Consider the following 24,304-nt stretch of genomic DNA (forward strand, 5'->3'; position numbering starts at 1 on the left):
ATACTTATGGGCATGGCGGGGTCCTGTCCCGCCTATATGATGTGACATACTCTTCTTAGAGGCTCGTAAACATGTGTATATGGTTAGATGTCTTTAGCCTTGTCGGCTTATATTTTGTATATCATTTTGATAGCCTCGTCGGCTTATGTACATTGATATGGGCATAGTTGTTGATGGTGATATAAATGTATTGTTGCCCAATGAGATTAGAATGAATGATGGATAGAAAGTATGATTAAGCTATGTGGCTCACCTAGATGAAAATGTGAATGTACAATAAGAGGTGCCCGGGTGGGTTAGCACCGGGTACCCGTCATGGCCCTCCGGTTGAGTCGTGACAGGTTAATTATAACTTTATGATATTCTCTCGAACTATTCACAAGCCTGTAGTTGTTACTATAACGCCTATATCTCTATGGTCATCAGAGGTAACAAGAACGCATTTAATTCTCCGTATTCAACGAAGTAGGGCTAAAGGATATATCTCTATCCTCAGTAGCGAAACAATTAAATGGAACAAGCCGTATTTATTCTTATTACGTACGTAAATTCTCTTTCTTAAGTCCAATTCACGCACCACAGATTGTGTCTAACTATTGGCCAGATAATCAAACAATTAAGCCCAAGAATAAATAAGCAACCCAAAATATGGAAAATCAATAGATAATAATTGTCGTCAAACCAACTATCATGTATTTCGCCACAATCATAGAATTAAGGTGTTTAGCTACTCATGATTCTCAATGAACAATAAGAATTCATGAAGACACTAGGGTTGAAAAAGATGAAAAAAATCTATAGAGAAAGTAATATGACGGCTTACAAGTCTTGGAATAATCCTAGCACTTCATTAATAACGAACAAAACATCTATTTATAGTTTAGGGTTGTTAACCAAATAAAAGGGTCCTAATCCTAGGTAAAATCGGACAAAATAGGGCATTCCCGCATTGGCCACGCGTCGCAGGTCCCATGCGGGGTCTTCAGTTATTTTGGAACCTCAATTGTATGCGAGCCCGCGACGCGGGCGTAATACCTGAGTGTCACCTCGAGTACATTTGCTCTCAATTCTTCTAGAAATTCTCCTAAGTGTCACAAGCTCCTCTCGTTCACTCGTGCACCTAAGATCACCTCCAGAATCAACTAAAACTGCTCGGTTTCCCATCGCTTATCTTCATCGTACCTAGACACATGAAATATAGCGACATAAGCTCAAATACAATGATTTCATCATAGATTGAGTGATAAAAGTCATAAGAATGGGATGTAAAATGACACGAAACATGATATTTGTGCCAAATATCAACGAGGCACACCATAAAACACCTCTCATCAATGCCCTTCAAGCAATTACTTGGATTTGCTTGGTTACCCTCACTTCACCATAATCATTCAACCACTGGAGCTTGTAGGGACTAGGATATTTCCTTGTAGGGAACTTCATATGCTCAACTAACAATTGACTTACTGCATTTGTGCAACTCCAACTATCAATGATCAAGGAACACACCTAGTCCACTATCTTGCATCAAGCATGAAATAAGTTTTCTCTTGATTCAGCAAGTCATGTGGTTCACTCAGTCAATTACAGTCGGCACCGAGTGTCGTGTTAGGCCTAGGCCATGATTCGGGACGTGACAAAGCATAGTATTAGAGCCTAAGTTTAAGTATCTTAGGGAGTCTATGAAACCGTGTCCAGTAGGGTCACTATTATGTGTGTACGCACGCCACACATGTAATTAGTTGACCACCAAGACATTCAGGATTGTCTCATTTCTTTCATACTCTAGATCGTGTAGTTAGTGCCATGCCTCCATGAATTCTTCTAACTCGTGTGTATTACATATTTCAGAAAAATGCCTGCCAAAAGAAAGTCAGCTACAAGTAAGAGGGTTGTTGCCAATGCTGCTCTAGAGGTGGACTCTCAAGCTCAGAGAGTTGCATCGGGATCAACACCCACGACTACACCCCCACCTACTTAAGGATTGCGGATGTCCGTCCTACAGTTACTCCGCTGCCCAGTGCTTCATATATAGATGGTAGGAGAGCTATCCAGTTACTCACCCAGATTGTGGCTACTCAAGCTCAGCATCAGGGAACGGCTCTAAATGTAGGTGCTAATAGGGGGTCATCCATTTTCAGGACCTAGAAATTCCAGCATATGAAAACTCCAGTGTTCATAGGGTCTAATAAGGTGGAGGATCCGCAAAATTCCATCAATGGGGTTCAGAAGATTTTTCGTGTTATGCATGCTACTGAGATAGAGGCAACAGAGTTGGCAGCTTATCAGTTGAAGGCTGTTGCTAATATTTGGCGTGAGTCGTCGGAACAGTCCCTAGGGGCAGATGCATCTCCTGTGACATGGGATAAATTTGCAGATGCTTTTATTGACCACTTTCTACGGCTAGAGGTCAGGGAGGCAAAGGCCTTCAAATTTGAGAGGCTCGGGAAGAATAAATTGAGTGTGAATGAGTACTACCTCAAATTTGTTTCTTTGGCCAAGTATGATCCGCATATGGTGTCACGACCCAATTCTGCTAATTCGCACGGTCACCTACCTTTTCCACCTCGATAAGTGAACCCTCATCCCAACAATCTTAAAAACATGAAATAATGAATAAATAAGTGGAAGAGATAGAAATACGTAAGTCTTACAATAACGATATAAGGAAATGCGGAAATGAGGAAATACACCCCAGAATATGGTCTAGTCATACAAGAGCATCTAAGTAGAATCCACAAGTCTGGAAGTAATAATAATACATCAATAGTCTCAATATGTCTCAGAATATCAAGTAAGTAAATAAAAGAAGAATCTTCAAGGCGGTGAACATCCTCGTGCTCACTCTGTAAGACTCTAAACAGCAATACTTGAACTACTATCAGCCACGAGGAGTAGAGGTCGATCCTACCTAGAACTCAGCATTCATAAAAGAATGAAACAAGTGCAGGTCAGTAAAAATAACAAGTATTGGTAGGTATCATAGGCCGACTAAGATTAGCTAATATATACCAAGGCAATAAAGTAAGATAAACAGGTAAATCAACATGGTATAAGTCAATCACGAGCCAGTAACCAAGTACACATCAGCACCTATGTTATAGCATCTAAGCCCAAATATGCCAAGTCTCAGTATATCCAATCCGAATCCGTATATCATAATGGTATCACAATAAATCACAGGAATATCACCAGAAGCCAAATGATACAATGTAATGCAATAATGTATGAAGTGTGAATGCAATGCATATGCACCGTACACATGTACTCCGATGATGGAACATCACATCTCGACAGCACAACCCATGGGGGACCCGCGAAGTCCATGTACCCTTGCGATTCCATCAACAACCTCGACAATCGCTACCAGCACTTATACATCGATTTTGGGATAAACATCGGACATCGATCCTCACGTCACTCTCATCCAACTGAGCCCACTTTCATAACAGTGTTTCCTTGTATATCATCAATGTATCAACAGTATATCATGAAGGATGAGAATGCATGCAATGTATGAGTTCAATGTTAATAATCAAATCAATATTGAAAGTACCACACATGGGCACACCAACAGTATTCATAAAACGCTACACAATATGCCATAATAGAATCACTATCCTCGTCTCAAAAGACAACAAGTAAGGTGCTACAATATTATCATCAATATATATCACTAGTCACCAATATCTACTATTTCCACGTGCCATTGAGCCAACAACAATAGAACAATATAAGTCACAACACAACAGGGTGGCTAACCCCAAATCACACAACAGGGCCCAACCTAAGGCAATATCCAACCTAACTTCACACCCAAAGGCTTACATGCATTCTCCGATAATATCGTCTAAATATATGTTTCGCTAATCGAAGTCTCACCATAGGGTAAACCGTAACCTACCTGAAAGGCCGAACAACAAAGTCTCCATAGTCACACCTTAGTCTTTCCTTTCCTTTGAGCCTCGAGATAAAGAAAGTCTAAACACATTCGAATCATGAAATTAGAATCAAGAAAAACATCAATCAAGCCCTACTTCTATTCAAGACCCAAATCCCCAACCTATGGAATGGGATTTATGAACTAGAAAGGGGAAATTAGGAATCTAAAGGTTTCAACATGAAATTAAGCTCTAGGTGATCAATTCCCATCACTTACAATCTAGAAGAACCATCAATTTACTTAAATCCGGATCCTAGGCAAAATCCCCAAATTTAGGTATAAACCCTAACCTCTAATCCTATAAATTAGCCACTAATTTGGAAGAATCATGCAATCATAGGTTCTAGTCATCAATTCCATGCTTAAATAAGCTAACCCAATTAATAAATGAAGGTTTAGAAGTCTAGAAAGAAGAACTCATAGAACCCTCTTTTAATCATCAAACCCTTAAGAAACTATCATGATAATGGAATCTTAAGATCATTAAGGACAATGAAATAGCAAAGGAAATAGAAGGACTTACCACCAAGAATTACCTTGAAAAGCTCTCAATAACTCTAAAGTCAGAATAATAAAGAATGAGGGACTTAGGGCTTTTAATACTCATTTAATTAAATAACCTGCCCGATATCGCTTCCGTGACAATACAGCGGTCCCGCCTCGACGGACACTCAGACCGCTGTGACGGTCAGCCACGAAATACATTTGGTCACTTCTGCGACCTAGCAACCGCTCATAGCAAAGGCTGCCGCTGCGGTTTTTTGCGGTGGCCGCCAAAGCGGGTAGCAGGCACCAGACACCAGAATTTCCAAAATCATAAGCGGCCTGGCAACCGCTATAGAGGTGTCGCTGCTGCGGTTCTGGTGCCGCCATAGCGGGCACCAAACACCAGAATTCCCAAAATCACACAACCCGAAATCCCTACTATCACCCGAAGCCATCTGCTCACATACCATATATGCAGACACACATAAAAATACGCTACGAACACACCTGTGGCCTTGAGATTTCCAACGGAGGTCTCGTTGACCGAGTCAACTCCAGATACCTCAATCCAACTTTCTAACTCAAGTCCTAAAATGCACCTGAGTGCATTGGAAACCGAACCAGATATGCACACAAGTTCTAAATGACCATCCGGACCTCTCAAAATTGATGGATTCTCGAAAAAGGTCCGTTTACCCAAAAGTCAACTTTGAGTCAACTTTTTTTTCGCTTAAAGCCCAAATTTCTCAAAAGTCACCCGAATCATATCTAAATATCTTGGGAGATGTGTGAATGGTCCTCTCGGGTCAAAAGTGAGCTAACAAACTCAGGAAAAGGTCAAAAAGTGTCGAAAGGACTATAACAACCAAGCGGGTCGTTACATATGGTCCCCGATATGAGGGTCAGAGTTAGGTGATTTTTGTTGGGTCTTTTACCTGACTTGTACGATGATGCTAATATCGCTGGTCAGAATAAATACATAACTATTACCAAGATGGTTGCTTTCGTACAAGGTAATGAGGACGGAATGAAGGAAAAAGAGGCATCGCAGAAAGAGAAGGATAGAGAGTTCAACAAGAGTGCTAAGTCTACAAGTAATTTTAGCCATGGGAGATCTCAGGGAGGTGGAGAAAGTCAACTTTTTAAAAATAGGTCATCAGGACCCGCTTCTTCTGAAGCTAGTGCACCAATCCCGAGGTCCGAGTATGATTAGAAGAGAAAGTATTTTAGGGTAGGAGGTTCTCAATATTAGGCCAGTGTGGATCAAAAGACCTATGATAATCCGATTTGCAACATGTGTAGGAAAAGACACGAAAAAGAGTTTCGTATGGGCATGGATGTATATTTGGGGTGTGACCAGGAGGGTCATTTTCAGAGAGATTTCCCATCAGCAAGGCAAGGTACCGGAGGTAATATGGCTCAGTCCACAAATTCAGTAGCTCATAATTTTCAGGCCCAATCAGGGTGTGGTGCAGTTAAGTCTAGTAACACAGGCGGAGGTCAGACTCACTTGTATGCACTAGCAGGTTGTCAAGATACATAGGCTCGTGCATATGTTGTTACAGGTATCTTTTGCAGTTCCCTCTATTGAAGCTTATGCTCTTATGGATCCTGGATCTACCCTATCATATGTAATCCCTTTTATTGCTAAGAAATTTGGAATAAAGCCAGAAAAGTTGCATGAACCCTTTGATATGTCCACTCTAGTTGGAGAGTCAATTAGCTAGACGTGTGTATAGGGGACATCCAGTTAAAATCTATCACCGCAATATTATAGCCGACCTAGTAGAATTAGAAATGGTAGACTTCGATGTAATTATGGGCATAGATTGGTTGGTGTCATGTTATGCCAACGTAGGCTGTAGAACCAAAATTGTCAGGTTAGTGTTTACTAATGAACCAGCCATAAAATGGAAGGGTAATGCAGTAGTACCCATGGGTAGGTTTATTTCCTATCTTAAAGCCAAAAAGATGATCTCTAAGAGGTATATTTATTACTTAGTCCTAGTCAGGAATACAGATACTTAGACCTCAACTCTTCAGTCTGTACCAGTTGTTAATGAGTTTCCAAAAGTTTATCCTGAAGATCTTCCCGGAATTCTTTCCGACAGGGAGATTGACTTTGGAATTGACCTAGTTCCCGGCACTAAGCCGATATCTATTCTGCCATATAGAATGGCTCCAGCAAAGTTGAAAGAGTTAAAAGCTAGTTGAAAGATCTTCTTGACAATGGATTTATTAGACCAAGTGTCTCACCTTGGGGCGCTACGGTCTTGTTTGTCCGATAGAAAGATGGATTCTTACGCATGTGCATTGACTACCATCAGTTAAACAAAGTTGCCATTAAAAACAAGTACCCACTTTCCAGAATTGATGACTTGTTCGACCAACTTCAGGGTGCCCAGTGTTATTCCAAGATCGACCTCAGGTCAGGGTACCATAAGTGGAAGGTTAAGAAAGTTGATATTCCAAAGACCGCTTTCAAAATCCGTTATGACCATTTTGAATTTTTGGATTGACAAATGCACCAGCAGCTTTCATGGATCTTATGAATAGGGTCTTCAAGCCTTATCTCAATTTGTTTATCATTGTTTTTATCGATGACATTTTAGTGTATTGCCGTAGTGAGGCTGACCATGCAGAACACCTCAGAATAGTATTGCAGCGCTTCACACTGCAAGCTTTATGCAAAAATTTTAAAGTGTGAATTCTGGCTGAAATTAGTAGCGATTCTAGGCCATGTTATTTCAGGCAAAGGCGTTAAGGTCTATTTTCAGAAAATAGACTCTCTGAAGAATTGGCCCAACCCCACTCCAGCAACAAAGATAATAAGTTTCTTGGGTCTGGCATGCTACTACAGGCATTTTGTAGAGGGCTTTTCCTCTATCTCACTCCGTTGACTAAGTTGACTCAGAAGAAAGTCAAGTTTCAATGGTCGGATGCATGTGAGCAAAGTTTCGAAGATCTGAAGAAGAGGTTTACTTCTGCCCTAGTCTTACACTGCTAGAGGCAACCGAAGGGTTTGTGGTGTATTGTGACACTTCAGGAGTTGGTCTAGGATGTGTTCTAATGCAGCATGCATGGTAAGGTTCTAGCCAATGCATCCAAACATATTAAGGGTCATAAAAAGAATTATCCAACTCATGACTTGGAGTTAGCAGCTGTGGTTTTTGCACTTAAGATATGCGTCACTATCTGTATGGAGTTCATGTCGATATTTTCATAGATCACAAGAGCCTTCAGTATATTTTCAAGCAACAAGATTATCTTAGACATAGAAGATGACTTGAATTGCTTAAGGATTATGATGGTAGATATCATCTATCATCCAGGAAAGGCGAATATCGTAGCCGATGCTCTTAGTCAGCATTCTATGGGAACTTTACCTCACGTTGAGGCAGACAAGAGGTTTATGGTGAACGAAGTCCACCACTTAGCTAATCTTGGAGTTCGACTTTTGGACTCTAAAGATGGTGGAGTTGTTGTTTAGAACAAGGCTAAATCCTCCTTAGTACCCGAAGTGAAGGAGAAGAAGTATAGTGATCCCTACTTATTGCAGCTAAATGAGGGGATTCACAAGCAGAAGACGACGGCTTTTGAATAAAGAGAGATGATGGTACCTTGAGGTACCAGGGCAGATTATGTGTTCTAGATGTAGATGGGCTCAAAAAGTGAATCATGTCAGAAGCACACAACTCCAGGTACTATATTCACCTAGTTTCCACAAAAATGTATCACGGCCTTAAGAGATTTATTGGTGGAATGACATGAAAAAGAACATAGAAGATTATGTGGCTAAGTTTCTGAACTATCAGCAAGTGAAAGTCGAGCATTAGAGACCTAGTGGCTTGGCTCAGTATATTGATATCCTTGTTTAGAAATAGGATATGATTAACATGGACTTCGTAACGGGTTTACCTCGCTCATCCCAAAGACATGATTCAATTTGGGTGATCGTAGACCGACTTACTAAATCAACACACTTCTTGCCAAGTAAGACCACCGATTCAGCATAAGATTATGCCAATTTGTATATTCAGGAAATTGTTAGGCTGCATGGGACCCAGTGTCTATTATTTCTTATTGTGGTGCTCAATTCACAATGAATTTTTGGAAATCCTTTCAGAAAGGATTGGTTACCAAGGTAAATCTTAGTACAACTTTTCACCCTCAGACAGATGGTCAGGCAGAACGCACTATTCAGACACTTGAGGATATGTTGAGAGCATATGTTCTAGATTTTAAAGGTAATTGGGATGATCATTTTTCTCTCATTGTGTTTGCTTATAATAATAGTTATCATGTCAGCATCAAGATGACACCGTTTGAAGCTTTATATGGGTGAAAGTGTGGATCACCCATTGGTTGGTTTGAAGTTGGTGAAATAGAGTTGTTAGGGCCAGACTTGGTCTATCAGGCTATGAAAAAAGCCAAGTTGATACAAGAGAATTTGAAAACGGCTCAAAGTCGCCAAAAGTCTTACCCATATGTGAGGCGAAGAGATTTAGAGTTTCTGGTTGACCATTGGATGTTCCTAAAAGTTTCACCTATGAAGGGTGTTATGAGATTTGGAAAGAAAGGGAAGCCTAGTCCCAGATATATCAGGCCCTACAAGATCCTATAAAGGATTGGCCAAGTGGCTTATGAGCTTGAGTTGCCGCAAGATTTAATTTTCGTGCACCTAGTGTTTCATGTATCCATGTTGAGGAAGTGTGCGGGAGACTCGTCGTTAGTTGTTCCTGCTAGAACTATAATGATTAAGGATGGCCTAACCTATAAAGATATCTTTGTGGTTATTCTTGATCGTCAGGTTCGCAAGTTGAGGACTAAGAAAGTTACCTCAGTAAAAGTATTATGGAGGAGTCAAAAAGTCGAAGAGGCTACATTGGAAACCGAAGAGGACATGAAATCCAGATACCTACATTTGTTTGAGGAGCAGGTAGAAAGTACCTAAGGTAAAATACCTTTCATATCCATGTCATGTCCCCATATGTATTCATGTCTCATGTCTCATGTTTCACGTTCATGTATCCACTACTCATGTATCATGGCCCAACATTTATGTTTCCCTGTAATCATGTCATTTTAGTCCCCTTGTTCCAAGTCATGTTTCTTCACGCTCATGTACTTAAGCCATGTCCAACCATGTACTTAACTATGACCCATCATTCGAGGATGAATGATCCCGAGAGGGAGATATTGTAACACCTCGTGCCTTTGCCTTCGGGATAAAATCTACTTGTAGGACAGAGATATAATGGAACCACGATGAGAAATATAGGATAGTGTTTTCAAAATACCTTTTCATTCATATAAGGACCAGGCCTATCAGATCAATATATAAGAAGTTATGATCGAGTGACTGAAAGGTCACAGTTAGTTCACAAGACTGATATGCGTCATATAAGGAGTTATGCGTCGCATATCTTGATATGCGCCGCATTTTTGGAAGTCAAATCCCCGTTCCGAATTTCCCAGCTTTTTGTTTTAGGATGCGTATACATATGCGTCCGCATAACGTATTATGCATCGCATATCGTGATATGCAACACACTTTATAGAAAAAATATCTGTCATGGAAGTTCCAGTGCACTATTTTGGAATGCTTTAGAATCTTCAGCCGCATAATGTGTTATGCGCTGCAGACTGCAACGCAGAACGACTTCCAGCTTTCTTTAAAGTCGCGGTTTTTCGACATTTTATTCCATTTTTCAATTCTTCAAGCCCTAGCACAAATTTTCTCTCGTCCCCTCATCCTCCCACATCAAGGTAAGTCTCTCTCATGTATTCCTAAGTAATTCTAATAATTATATATGGATTTTTAACAAGATTCTATGCTACAATCTTAGGGTTTTCAAGAAAACCCTCCCTAAGGCTTCAAGTTCAGATTGTTGGGTTTCTTCTTCAAAAGTTCAGAACTTTACTTCACGTTTTGGAGCGATTAAGGTATGTAGGACTTCTATACACGTGTGGGAACATCTTTATTCTTCCCCACACCACGGTTAATCCATGAAGAACACGTTTTGCCTTCAGGGTTTTACTCTAGTTCATGATAACCCTAGATACATGTTACTATATTTGGTTATGGTTTCGTTAGTTGAATTCATGATGCATCATTATGATTGTCATGAACCTTTCCGTAATCAATGAACACCCATGCTTTGAATTCCATGGGTTCTCAATTACAAGTCATGAACCAATGTTACTCTACTCCATGAAATCTTACATGTTTCTGTGTTTCATACAAGTTATATTATGTATCTATATTCATGTCATATTATACTTACAAATCATGTTATACAAGTCATGGGCTTTTCAGCCAACCATGTTCATACTCATGTTTTTGAGAGTTGCGCAGATTACCGAGAAGGTTTAATACCTTAGACTACGTATGGCAGCATAAGATAAGGATCGCTCTGCCCAGTTAGGACGATTCCTTCATGTTTCCCATTTCAGGATATTTTATAGATCCATTCGTGTCATGTTCATGTCTTGTACCCCAGTAAGGTATGAGATAGCTTAGCTGATCAGGCAGAGATCAGGCGCCACATAGTAGGAGAGCCTTAGTATAACCGACATGTAGCCGCCTGGGAGAGCCTTAGTATAACCGACATCTAACTACCACGTGCTCACGTGGTGGTTACATGTCGGTTATACTAAGGCTTTCCCACTTTAAAATGTTTTACTCATGTTACATTAAATTCATGTCAAGTGTGCTCATGTTCATGCTCAACTTACAGTTTTCAGTTTCAGTTTCCTATTATTTCATGTGCCAGATTTATTCATTCAGTTGCTTTACATACAAGTACAATTCAAATGTACTTACGACCCTTTTTGCTTGGGGCCGGCATTTCACTATGCAGGCGTTGATTTTCAGGAAGATGGATCTGCTCACTAGGATTTCTCGTATCAGCTATTGGTGAGCCCCACTTCATTAGGGATGTTATCTTTATTTTATGTTCATGTCGTGTTATGCAGTAGAGGTATGCCGGGGGCCTTGTCTCGGTAAATAGTTTAGTGATCAGACTCATGGTCAGAGGTTTCATAGACTGGTCTAGCATGTCATGTCAGATGTTCAGTGTCGTATGGCCAGTGATGGCTCAGTATTTATTATGTTTTCAGATTATTTCCGCACTTATGTTTTAAGCAGTGTTTTCAGTATTTTGATGATGTCACATGTTTTATATAGACTTTTCATGTTTTATATTATATTCTGAATCCGTACATATCCCATGTTGATTCAGCAAGCCATGTGGTTCGCTCGGTCACATCTTTGTCAGGCACCGAGTGTCATGTTACGCCCAGGTCATGGTTCGGGGCGTGACAAATGAATGATGCCGGGGTTGAGAATTAATACTAAAGTTCTTAAAAAAAAAAAATGGTTTATCAAATATTTTTTTGGGACTCTAGTTCATTTGTCAATGAGGATGTCAAAAATAGAGCAAATTTAAGCCTCAAACCACATTCCAACTATTTTTTAGCATTGTGCTTGGTTGGTTATATGGAAGTTGAACTAACCGAGCCTATGGAGGATTTTGAATATAAGGAACTAGGTGTCTTCGTTTTGAAGTTCGCCATGCCTAGAAGACAAAATGGCATCCCTCATTTAAAGGCCAAAAAAAGCAAAATATGACACTCTAGAATTGGCCTCTTTGCTTTCCTACTTCGGCCCCATGAACATCATTGAAATCTTGACTCAAAATTGGGTCAACAATTCATATCTTCCAAGTGGAGTGAAAGTAATATAACTGATCCACGTCGTTACTCTTTATGAGAGGCAACTCATATTTCCTTAATTGTGGTTTCAATTACGCAATTTCAATGTTTAGATAAGTTTATTTCATTATTTTTTTTACGAATACCACAAAGTCAAATGATTTTGAGTTGTTTTGGATAGGCTGAGAAGGTGTTGGCGTGCAAAATTGGGCAACTAAGCAATGAAATTGAAATAAGAAAATGAAATAAATTTCTTTAGGGGTCACTGTGACATTCGGCGGTCAACTATGACCTTCTACGGTCAACAGTGACCTTTTTGGGATCTAAAGTTGAGGCAAAGAATCGTGATCGTGAGGTTATCAGCGCTATCGTCATCACGTAACGTGTTGTGCGGTCGCGATTGGTGGATAGTTATTAATCGTATTGCGACCTATGTACTCAATGAATCAGGTTCTTTGAGCAACTACAAAAGAAGGTAAAGTGTCGAATAAGTAAAAAATTTACTTATTCGGCACTCCTTCCTTTGTAGTTCTTCAACCCGACCACTCATTGAGGTGTACATGGACCGAGTTGGTTCGGATTTTTTAAAGACCAAACCAAATTAATTGCATCGGATTTTTAAATCTATAAATCAAACCAAACCAACAAAAGTCGGATTTTTCAACCTCGATTTTTTCGGGTTTTTTCCGGTGTAGTCTTCATACTAAACATATAACTTGCACTTTAAATATTTTTTTAGTCCTAGTAAGATATGACTATCTAATTAAGGTATTTTTTAAAGAAATGACAAAAAATGTGAGATGAGAGATGACATTGTACCAAAATATACAACAACAAAAAAATTAATGAAATTGCATAAAATAAAATGATTATAATCTAAAAGTACTAAGTCATGCTATAATAAGTACGTCTTATCTATAAGGCATATAGAAAATGATCATAATCTAAAAGTACTAAGTCATGCTAAAATAAGTACGGCTAATAAGTATTAATTACATGACTAAATATTAAAGAAAAAAATAAAATTAAGTTATGTATTTTCACTTTCTAAACCAATAAAAAACTAAAGAATAGATATCCAACATTATTGTCATTCCTATTGTTAGAATTGAATTTCTTTTGTTAGCATTAGTATTGATCTGATTTTTGTTGAGTTTTATTTGGGTTACTAATATCTATGGGCTATAAAATTTATTGGACCATTTAAAATTCTAATTCCAAGTGAAATAATATGTTAAAAAACAAAAAACTATGGAAAAGTAAGAAGAAATATTTATTTAAATGTAATGTCGGGTTGGTTTCGGTTTGACTTTTTTTTTTTTTTAGTTAAAACCAAACCAAACCAAACCAATAGTAGTCGGGTTTTTCTTTTTAAAACCAAACCAAGTCAAACCAAATCACTAGTCGAGTTTTTTCCTCGGTTTGGTTCGGATTATCGGTTTGGCGCGGTTTGTCGGTTTCCTTTGTACACCCCTAAGTAAAATCAACAAAAGAATTATAGCGTGGAGAACTCTTTGCTCAAAGGAGAAAAAATCACAACCTACCTCTGTAGGAATTTTTCAAACTTTCCACTAAAACTCGAGTAAATTGTTTAAGGTTACAACGACTTGTAAACTTAAGGAACTATTCCAAACAATCCCTACTCCAACTCTCTCTTCCTCAACAGTTCCAAATTGTTGGCTCTCTCTATTCACTCTTCAATGAATCTACCCAGTCAAAGAAGTTCATTACAACTTGATAAACATGTATTACAACTACTAAGAAAAGTAAATAGATGGAGCCACACAAGAAACTAACTGTTATAACTCAAGAACTAAATGATAAATCTTGATAGGAATAGATTCATTGTTGCTGCTCTAGTTGGCTCCATTGAGACTCTGGTGTTGACTCTGCTCTCACTCTAAATGTCTCTCTTTTGTTGTGGTCAAGCTTCAAGGTGTTGACTCTGCTCTTACTCTGGCTCTCTTTGGTTGTGGTCAAATTACGAAGCTTTTTGACGTGTTGTATTTATAGGAGTGAATTGTTAGTCACCTTCAATTCTCCAAATCCATCCAAGAGTTGGTTTCATAAGTTGTATGACAACCAATCCTTATTTGATATGGATTTCCCTTTTTCCTTGTTCACTCTCATATAGTTTCTCGACTTTCTTCTCCTATTTCTAAGCTAATTTCATATGTTCAATTTATGGTAATATTTTCATCCAGCTCTATCTAATACGAATGTGTCAAATAAAATTTCAAATCTGCAGGGGACCACTTATTCTCGACTTGAGGATTTAAACCTCATCTAATAAGTTTAACCTAGAATAGAAATAAACCTATTATAGCCCAAATTGCAATGCAAATTCAAACGATTGCCCCTATTTTGGGGTGGTATTTAATTTTTACCCCTCAAATCGCTGGTCTTTAATTTTTATCCTTTGTCACTTTGCGTAATAAAAAAGTGACCGAAAATACCCTCGAGATTCTAGGTTCGAACGCCAACAGAGTAAAAAAATAGTAATTCGTGACGCAAGATTTCATACAAAATTATGTCTATTCGGACAAAAGTTATATCTTAAGACATAGTTTCTATGTAAAGTATGCCTTGTCCGGCATAGTTTGTAAAAATCAATCTAGTTTATAAAAATTAAGTTACCCTGAAATTATGCCTTGTCCGACATAGTTTTGTAGAAAGTAAGTTATACAACAAAACTATGCCGTAAAAATAAATTACACAGAAACTATGTATTAAAGGCATAGCTCTGTAGTACAACAGAACAATGCCTTAAGACATAACTTTTGCTCGAATTGACATAATTTGCTATGAAATCTTGTGTTGCGATGTTATATCTATCTATCTATCTATCTATCTATCTATATATATATATATATATATATATATATATATATATATATATATATATATATATATATATATATATATATATATATATTATTTGGGTCCGTACCCATACCTCATTTCATAGACCAATGAATAAGAGTACTTTAATCCACAAATTTTCATTAAACGAGAAATAAGGAGAAAAATGAAAGACCAGTCCATATAAAGGGTAATCCGCGCAATATTTTGATTAGTGCCTACTAGTTCGATTCGAAAAAACTAGCTCAAACCTAATTACTTAACCCGTGATTAACTAGTGGTCATAATTACATTCAGTGGGTTCTTCTTGATGTTAATTGGTTTCCTATTTTTCATATCCCTTGATTCTCCTTGCTTGTGAAGGTCATTGATCGCTTTACCGACCCCTCGAATTAATTTTTATCCATGTTACTAATTAAATAAAAAAATCAATTATTAAAGTGTTTAACTTGGCTTAATTAGTAAAAATTTCTAACTAGCTTAATTTCCCTAGATATAGTTCCCTGTGCCAATAGACCCCGACTCATAATTGGGTTAACTGTATTGTTATGACCGTGTACCCTTTCTCACTTAGAGGAGTGAATTTCGACGTCATCACATACAATGCTAAGTAGGCATTCATTCACTTCAATGTTGGTATCCTACAAAGTTACAACACGTCTACAATATTTCCTGCAGGATAGATGGCAAAATCGGTAAGGCCTTTTCTTTCCGATACATGGCGTGTATCCTGCAGAGAGCAGAACCAGCTACTTTCCAAGCAAAACCACATTTTTCGATGCTGTATGTGATCCTCGCATTATCATATGTTACATGATATATTGCAAGGGCCTCATTAAAAATGTCTTCAGTCTTTCTTTCACTTTGTTCAAACTCCACAGCACCATAGAGCAACTGCATTCCAAGAAATCAATAAAGCTCACTTCATTTGTCAAAGGACAATCTCTCTCTGACTGAAAGTTGACGTGAAGGAAAAACTAACCTTCTTGTACTTCTTTATAACTTCATTGCAAGAGGAGATTCTCAGTTCACAACCAGAGTTCATGGCCCTTGTCATATCCTTTTTGTACTCTTCATATCTTCCTCTCCACAGTGCCATGCATGTTTGAGGGATTTCAACCTCAAAGCAAGGCAGTTTAGAGATCTCTACACACAACAAACAATTAACACAATGATCACTGAACTGCTATAATTTTCAATTGAATCATCAAAGTGTGCTTCACTTGTTATTTCTTATCAAACATATAATAATAAACAAAAGATGTCTGCCTAAACAAGAAAGCACAAAAATCATATAACCTCATCCATCAATTTATAAGTTAGCTTGTGTTTCATGAAGCACAAAGACGAATAAACTATAAAGTTCCTGGAAAACATAAGCCCAAACATTATGCAACAATGGAGCTACTTAAGCTATAAAAAACAGTTGGAAACACAAGTCCAAATATTATGCATGCAGAGGAGCTTTAACCTGTTACACACAAATCTTCGTCTGGATATGAGTCGACATGATCATAAATCTGACCCAGAATAGAAGTTGAATGATAGCTGAAGGGGTTCCCTTTTTCCATATAGTGCGGGAACTTGTTTGCCTTCAGATCACGAGGGATGCTAACCTGTGTTGCCAGAATAACATGCAATGTGTTAGAAACTCTGCATTCAAGCTGAAAGGAAGATTGACGGCCAGTAAAACTTTTTGGTTCAAAAATAAACATTTTGAGTTATCATAATAGAAGAGTTAGAGACATAGATAAATAGATAGTTACCAAATTGAGGGCAGCATTTAAGTTAAGCTAACCTTCTTCCCACTTTTAGGTGCGTCTAATGCATCATAGTAGATGTCAATCAGGTGAAGCATCTTGCCTTTCAAGCTATGCATCTCGTCCACATCATCTCCTCGCAACATCAGAAGACGGTCCATAAATGCCAGCCAGCTATCAGCAGCCACAGACATATTGGCACTAAAACAGCAGAAAGAGACTACATCAGGAACAAGGACGAAGAAAGGCTATAAACAATTCTGAACAAGTAATAAATGAACGTGTTAGTTATGGTTAGAAGTATAACTAAAATTAGATTGTTAAAATATTCAACTTCAATCATGAATTTTGTGTTAAAGGATGAGGAATTCACAATCAGAGTTGCATATTCAGCAGACCATCTAGGAGGTAGTATTACTCGTCTTGTACTTCTTTCAGTTCCCGTTATCGACCACCTAGATTGTCTCTCCAATCCCAAGGAATATAACTAGAAAACATGTCAGCTTGCTGGATGTCAAAAACCATTCCCTTGCCTGTTAAAGCATCCCTCTGAAGCGGATGACATGTCAAAAGCTCTCTGGCAACAACTATGGTGTTTAGATTGCTAAACTTTTTGAATTAAACGCCAGAATAAATTATGTAGACTTGTAAGCATACCCTTTAGCCTTTGCTTCCAGAAATTGCCGAAAAAGCTCATATTCCAATTCATCGGCTGAAAATTCGGTTGGCTTTTTGCTGACTGCCTTAAGAGTTGAATGCATGCGAGTCCATGGTTTACTTGTTGTATAAGAATCTACTAGCTGAAATGTAAAAACCAAACTTTGTACAACCGTATTCCTCTAAGACAAGTAGTCAGAAATAGTTGAATACATGCGAGTTCATGGTTTACTTCTTGTATAAGAATCTACTAGCTGAAATGTAAAAACCAAACTTTGTACAACCGTTTTCCTCCAAGACAAGTAGTCAGAAATTCTACTAAACAACCAATTTACAGCCCAACATAAAATATTGCGCCACGTAGCCATATTTTCAGTTTATACAACATTTTACAAAAAGCATTATACATAATGTATCAACCTTGTATAGAAGTGTATAATAGCATATAAAAGGTGTTTATACACAAATATGAGCTAAACCGGGTAACAAATTGTATAATCTACATCTACATTATTATAAAAGCATGAATATAAATGTTGGTTGACCAAAATATCCTTTAAATATTGAACGACGTTTATGCCCTTAACTATTAACTTTAACTTCTACTAGAAAAGGACAAAATTGTCATTGAAAAGAGGTCATAACGTAGCCAGTTATCGATGTAAACACAAATTCTAAATAATCCAATCCTATTTAGGCCAAGTTATGCCCATTAGCTGACATACGGACTCTTTGAACCTTGAAACCTAATCAATTATGCAGCATATTTTTTAGCATTGATCTTCTTAGTACTGCCTAACGCTATAATCAATTAAATTGAGCACCATATATAGCTTAGAAGTAGAGCTTTGTGTTTAAGAAAACATTAATATAATTACCATCTTCAATAAATAATATAAATGTTGATAACATTCTAATTTCAAATGACCAAACAGTAACTTTTTGCCTGCATTAGTTATACTCCATAAGCTACGGACCATAAGTCCATAACTGTGTCCAACCAATTATGTACTGAGAATACTAAAACCATATCAATTCTACACAGAAAGTATATAAGATTCAAAATTTATATGCTTAACGGTTGAAGGTAATTAAAATTGTAATAATATTTAAGAACCCAATATTTAAGATTTTGAATTCAATTAAAATATTGCTATCATATTAGAATAGAGAGAGACATTGTCGTTACCCTTTCAAACATCAGTAATTCAATTTTTCGAATATTTTAGAATTCTAAAGAAAGCTAATAGGTTCTAATAGCAAGACTTAATACGACTTATGTTACTTCGATTTGGATAGAGCTTGAGTTTTGTTATATTTGAATTTGAGTAAAAAATGATTATATTATTTGCATCAAGATTTTGATAACTCCATCTTGAACTTGAGATATAGATCAACAATATTGGCAATACAGTAAAATTAATCTGCAAAAGGAACTCTTGGTCAATGTACGTAACTCTCAAAACAATTTTATGCGATACAGAAAGGTTTATTATTTATTGCATTCATGATTAACTAACATATTTTTTCCTTCTCTTCATTCTTAGACATTCTCAAATAATAATTTATTTGGCTGTTGGTAATTTCTCGACTTCTATGACAATATTCAACTTGCAAAATGTCAGTAAGATTGAAATGCTCTGATGCATAATGATTTTAAGGACCAAAACTTCTTATAATTGAGTTATTGGTTAATATGCAAATTCACTTTAGATTACTACTAGTATCTATTTATAATTCTGATATTTTACAGAGGGTCTTTTGATCCAAAGCACTTGCTAATAATTGGCATGATATTAACGTGCGAGGCACGTTCATAGAAACTAGTGTTGTATAAATATTGTATAAACTGAAAATATGGCTACGTGGCGTAAATATTTTCTCCCAGTAGACATAGAGCGTAATTTTCCCTTAAATCCCCAACCCATAAAATCTCACCCTCTGCCACATCTAGAGCATGGACATATAACATGGGGACCCAGCACCGGGTAAATCAAAAAAGTGAGATGAACCTTGGTTCTGAGGCCATGTAAGAAAATTGACCTGACGATTGCCTAAGATCATAAAAGGAGACTGAATTGCACCTCCCACACAATGCAGACTCAATCCCCCACCCCCCACCCCCCACCCACCCACCCACACACACAACCCCGTCCCAAACCTCCCATGACGGGACATCTGGAGCGTGACAATACAATATGGGCGCCCAACATCGGGTGAACCAGGAACTAAGATGGGCCTCACTTTGATACCATGATAAGGAATGAACATTGGACCTAACCTAACCCAAAAGCTAGCTCATGATTGTCCAAGACCATATTAGGAGACCGATTTTTAAATAATGTGGGATCTAACAATACATACTCCCTTCTTTACAAAAGTAACTCTTGAGAAAAGCGAACTGAAAACCAACCTTACGGTTTATGGAAACCCAATACATATCACCATCAAAGTCACCATTGGCAATCTCAGTAGCAGCTGACCTTGGACCTTTAGTGGAGAAAAATATACCATATTTGGCATCACCAACAATATCTACAAGCTCTTCCACATATCGAGCTTTCATCACATGTACATCTCCAAAGTGAAGACCAGGATTTCTATAGACCAAAACACGCCCAGATACTTGACCATTATCTCTGCATTTGCGGTGCACAATTGAAAAAGGGATTAGTAGCTGAGATATTCCTCATAAAATGAGAATACTAAAATAAACATATTAGATCAGAATCTAAACCAATTATCATGTTTCAAAGCTTAAATATCTCTTTGGAAGAAAACCTTAGCTCAATGTAAGTTCAACATAGTGGTAAATGTCATTCTCTCCTCAGTTACCACTTATCATAGTTAAACTTCACAAAAACAAAGAATTCAAGTTGCTAAACGTTATGGCTTTAAGATAGTATCTAAAAGATGGAGGCAGAGAGAAAAAAGTTGTGGATGGACGTAACAAAACAAAAAAACATCCGTGAAGTAGGTATTTATTTACTCATAATAATCATTATTTCCTTGGAGCTTAAGATAGTGTCTAAAAGATGGAGGCAGACAGAAAAAAGTTGTGGATGGAAGTAACAAAACAAAAAAACATCCGTGAAGTAGGTATTTATTTACCATAATAATCATAGTTTCCTTAAAGCTCTATTTATTGTCAAGGAAAAACATCCTTACATTGCCATTGGCAGGTATATTTCCTTATCTCTCAAACACAAAATATCAAAAACATATAAAAGCTCCAAAAGCTTGTACAGATAATGATGTTCAGTCTACTTACAGAATAACACAGACTTCATTGCTTTCCAGTACACCAGTGGGGTCAGCTGTTCCCATAAGATAAAAACTGTCATTTATAGGAAGCTTTCCTCCTCGAAGCTTAGTTCTTTCAATCTTTGCAAGCCTAGACAAGCGAGCATGGAGATGAGGTTCATTGGGAGGTATCCCAGACGATATCATCCTTGCTGATAAACAATCATCATCCATTTCTCTGTAGTTGATAGCAACTGTTTGAAGAGTTGAAGAAATGACTCAGCAAAAAAGTTCTGACAGGTTTCACATATTAAATAAGAGATAGTAACAGAAATAGTTGGACACTTATTCCTCCCCGCCTTTCTATGACTGAGAGAGTAACCATCATATGACAAATGAACACTGAAGAATATAAGTTTGCAGCACGGGTGATTCCATGGTTATGTTATACGACTTATCAAAACAAGAAGATAAATGCAATAGGAGTATCTGATTCTGCTATTACCTTTTAGAGCTGCCCGCTTCCTCAAGTACACTTGTTTCGTCTCTTCCAGAGCACTTCCCAAAATCTCCATAAAAAAATCTTTCTGGACTCCTCCATAGCTAAGCAAAGAGATTAAATGCTTGGACAGGTATGCCTTCTTTGGTCTATGACTAAAAAGAGAAAAAACCTAAGAATTAGGGAGTGCAATGCAAGTAGAAATGTCAGCGTTTAGTATTGAGTAAAATACCAAAAGTCCTCTAAGTTTGGCACACATCTCTCCCTGATGCATTAAAAAATAAGCACAAGAGTTTGTCATTTTCCAACTTTGTTCCCGTGAAAGCAATTTATTAAGATGTCTTGTAGCCTGTAGGAGTTAAGTACAGACGTCTCCGTACCGATCCACGAGACTATACTAGTGTTGGTTTTTTAAAAGATGGGGCAGCAATTCCGGCGATAATTTTGCGTCACTTTCTCTCTGGTGGGTTTTATGCAAAACCTGAAACCACCACAAGGTAGAGAACACAAGCAACCAAACCCCTAAAATTTCCAACCGCCGGAACCCTAATCTGGCGCCGTCAGTTTTTTTTTCTTCCGGCAGATTTGTGTTTTCCAGCCACCTTTTCATTTAAAAAAAAAAAAAATCCCAATAAAGTTGCACAACAATTCTAACCCCAACCATATAATTTTCTTTAAGATCCGGTCACTTTTTGTTTTTCAGGCGATTTCGAGCAGCCTCCGGCCACTTCTTTTGAGAACTTTTTTTTTTTTTTCAGTCAAGTCTCCCAGCAATTCCGCACAAACCCCAATATTTTTTTCCTGATTCTGATCACTTTCGTATTTTCCAATGACTATTTTTCTGGCATCTTCTAGATTTGTTTTATTAGCACAATCAGCTAAGTTTCGTCCTTTTTGAAGTTTTGAGCCATGTCTCTCGGATATGATATGTTTGGCTCCAAAAACACGGGAATCGTAACTTCAAGCCCTATGATTACTTCCGAACCGTTAATGGGAAGTTCAAACTATTTAGCTTGGGCTTATTCGGTTGACTTGTGGTGCAAAAGTCAAGGTGTTCAAGATCACTTAACTCAAAAGGCTATTGTGGTTGATGAAAGGGCAAAGGCTAGTGAGGTTGATGAAAAGGCCAAAGCACAGTGGGAGAAGATTGACGCTCAATTATGTAGTCTCTTGTGGCGATCTATTGATCCCAAGTTGATGCCCTTGTTTCGTTGCATCCAGACATGTTATTCAGTTTGGGAAAAGGCTCGCGCTTTATACACTAATGACATATCTCGATTTTATGATGTGGCAGCTTGGATGACCAACTTAAAGAAACAAGAATCAGATATGTCTACCAACTTGGGACAGGTACAGGCAGTCATGGAGGAATTTGAGCAGTTGATGTCAGTCACCACGAACGTTGAAAAACAACATGAGCAAAGACAGATGTTGTTTCTAGTTCTTACACTTACTGGACTTCCTACTGACCTTGATTCGGTGCATGATCAAATTTTGGCTAGTCCTACGGTTCCTACAATTGATGAACTATTCTCTCGTTTGCTTCGTCTTGCTGCGCCTCCTAATCACACAGTGGTTTCATCACCAACCGTTGACTCCTCTATTCTCGCATCTCAAACTGCAGAGAATCGAACATCTCAGTTTATGGATAATCGACGAGAAGGAGGTCGCTTTGAAAAATCTCGAACAAAGTGTAGTTATTGTCATAAGTTTGGACACACTCGTGACGTATGTCGTGCTCTGCATGGTCCACTACCCAATGATGTTCAGTGTAGTTATTGTCATAAGTTTGGACACACTCGTGACATCTGTCGTGCTTTGCATGGTCAACCAACCAACAATGCTCATGTTGCTCAGACTGACACTACAGGAAATCTGAGGCTTTTATTTGAAGTTGAATATAATGAGTACCTTCAGTATCGAGCAAGTAAGCAGATATCTCCACAAGTAGTCACAGATTCTCAGCCTAACACTTCTGTTGCTGGTAATTCCTTCGCTTGTGTTTCACAGTCTAGTATCCCTCTATCGGGGACCGTTGACTCAGGCGCTTCTAATCATATTTCTGGTAACAAGTCACTTTTGTCAAATATTATTTATTCACAGTCTCTTCCTCCGGTTACTCTAGCCAATGGGATCCAAACAAAACCAAAAGGGGTTGGACAAGCTAATTCCCTATCTTCTGTCACTCTAAACTCTGTTCTTTATGTCCCTGGTTGTCCTTTTATCTTGCATCCGGTCGTTTGACACGTGCCCTAAATTGTGCCATAATATTTTGATGATTCTTTTGTTATGTAGAGCCGCAAGAGGGATAGGTGATTGGTGCAGATATGAATCACAAGGCCTATCTTGTCTAACACTTACCTCTCCTAATTCCTCCACAGCATGCTCGTTACGGATTCTCCGTACTTGATCCATAAATGATTGGGACATCCGAGTCTGTTCAAGCTACAAAAGATGGTGCCTAGTTTGTCTAGTCTGTCCAAATTAGATTGAGTCATGTCAACTTGGGAAACACACTCACACTACATTTCCACGTAGTGTTGAGAGTCGTGCAGAGTCTATTTTTGTGGTCCTAGTAGAGTCGGTTCACCTTTAGGATTTCGTTATTTTGTTACTCACTGACGATTTTTTCAAATGTACTTGGCTATTCTTAATGAAAGATCGTTCTGAGTTATTCTCTATATTCAAGAGTTTTTTTGCTGAAATACAAAATCAATTTGGTGTTTCTATTCGTACTTTTGGTAGTGATAATGCCTTTGAATACAAATCCTCTCGATTTCGACGCTTTATGACTCACCAAGGAATTATTCATCAAACATCTTGTCCCTACACCCCTCAGCAGAATGGGGAAGCAGAAAGGAAGAATAGACATCTCATTGAGACTACTCGCACTCTTCTCACTGAATCTCATGTTTCGTTGCGCTTTTGGGGCGATGCAGTCCTCACGTCTTGCAATTTGATTAATCGAATGCCCTCATCTTGTATTCATAATCAGATTCCATATTCCATAGTATATCCTCAGTCATCTCTATACTCTTTTCCTCCTCGTGTTTTTGGGAGCACATATTTTGTGCATAACCTAGCTCCGGGGATAGATAAATTAGCTCCTCGCTCTCTTAAATGTGTCTTTCTTGGTTA

General features: G+C 38.0%; 2 protein-coding genes across 6 annotated transcripts in view; one reads left to right on the forward strand and one right to left on the reverse strand.

Moving 5' to 3' along the window:
* The first annotated feature begins 5,423 nt into the window (after window positions 1–5,423).
* LOC132064781 (uncharacterized) lies at window positions 5,424–5,972 on the forward strand. The gene is made up of 2 exons (XM_059457890.1): window positions 5,424–5,626; window positions 5,732–5,972. Exons 1-2 carry the CDS (start codon window positions 5,424–5,426, stop codon window positions 5,970–5,972), a joined length of 444 nt encoding a protein of 147 aa, XP_059313873.1.
* Window positions 5,973–15,601: 9,629 nt separating this feature from the next.
* Window positions 15,602–24,304, reverse strand: part of LOC132054861 (probable RNA-dependent RNA polymerase 3) — a 30,681-nt gene continuing 21,978 nt past the window's right edge. For 3 of the 5 annotated variants that reach the window (XM_059446830.1, XM_059446825.1, XM_059446838.1), the window contains exons 12-19: window positions 21,173–21,321; window positions 20,696–20,921; window positions 19,838–20,063; window positions 17,425–17,567; window positions 16,806–16,968; window positions 16,479–16,623; window positions 15,990–16,153; window positions 15,602–15,901 (exon numbers count right to left, since the gene is read on the reverse strand). In XM_059446830.1, the coding sequence (XP_059302813.1) occupies window positions 15,668–15,901; window positions 15,990–16,153; window positions 16,479–16,623; window positions 16,806–16,968; window positions 17,425–17,567; window positions 19,838–20,063; window positions 20,696–20,921; window positions 21,173–21,321 (1,450 nt within the window). In that variant the 3' untranslated portion in view covers window positions 15,602–15,667. Of the gene's footprint in view, window positions 15,902–15,989; window positions 16,154–16,478; window positions 16,624–16,773; window positions 16,969–17,185; window positions 17,345–17,424; window positions 17,568–19,837; window positions 20,064–20,695; window positions 20,922–21,172; window positions 21,322–24,304 lie in introns of those variants that run through there. The other 2 variants (XM_059446844.1, XM_059446849.1) reach the window with 2 other exon arrangements.

Source organism: Lycium ferocissimum, chromosome 1 (assembly GCF_029784015.1).
Source record: "Lycium ferocissimum isolate CSIRO_LF1 chromosome 1, AGI_CSIRO_Lferr_CH_V1, whole genome shotgun sequence".
In the NCBI taxonomy this organism is placed as follows: Eukaryota; Viridiplantae; Streptophyta; class Magnoliopsida; order Solanales; family Solanaceae; genus Lycium; species Lycium ferocissimum.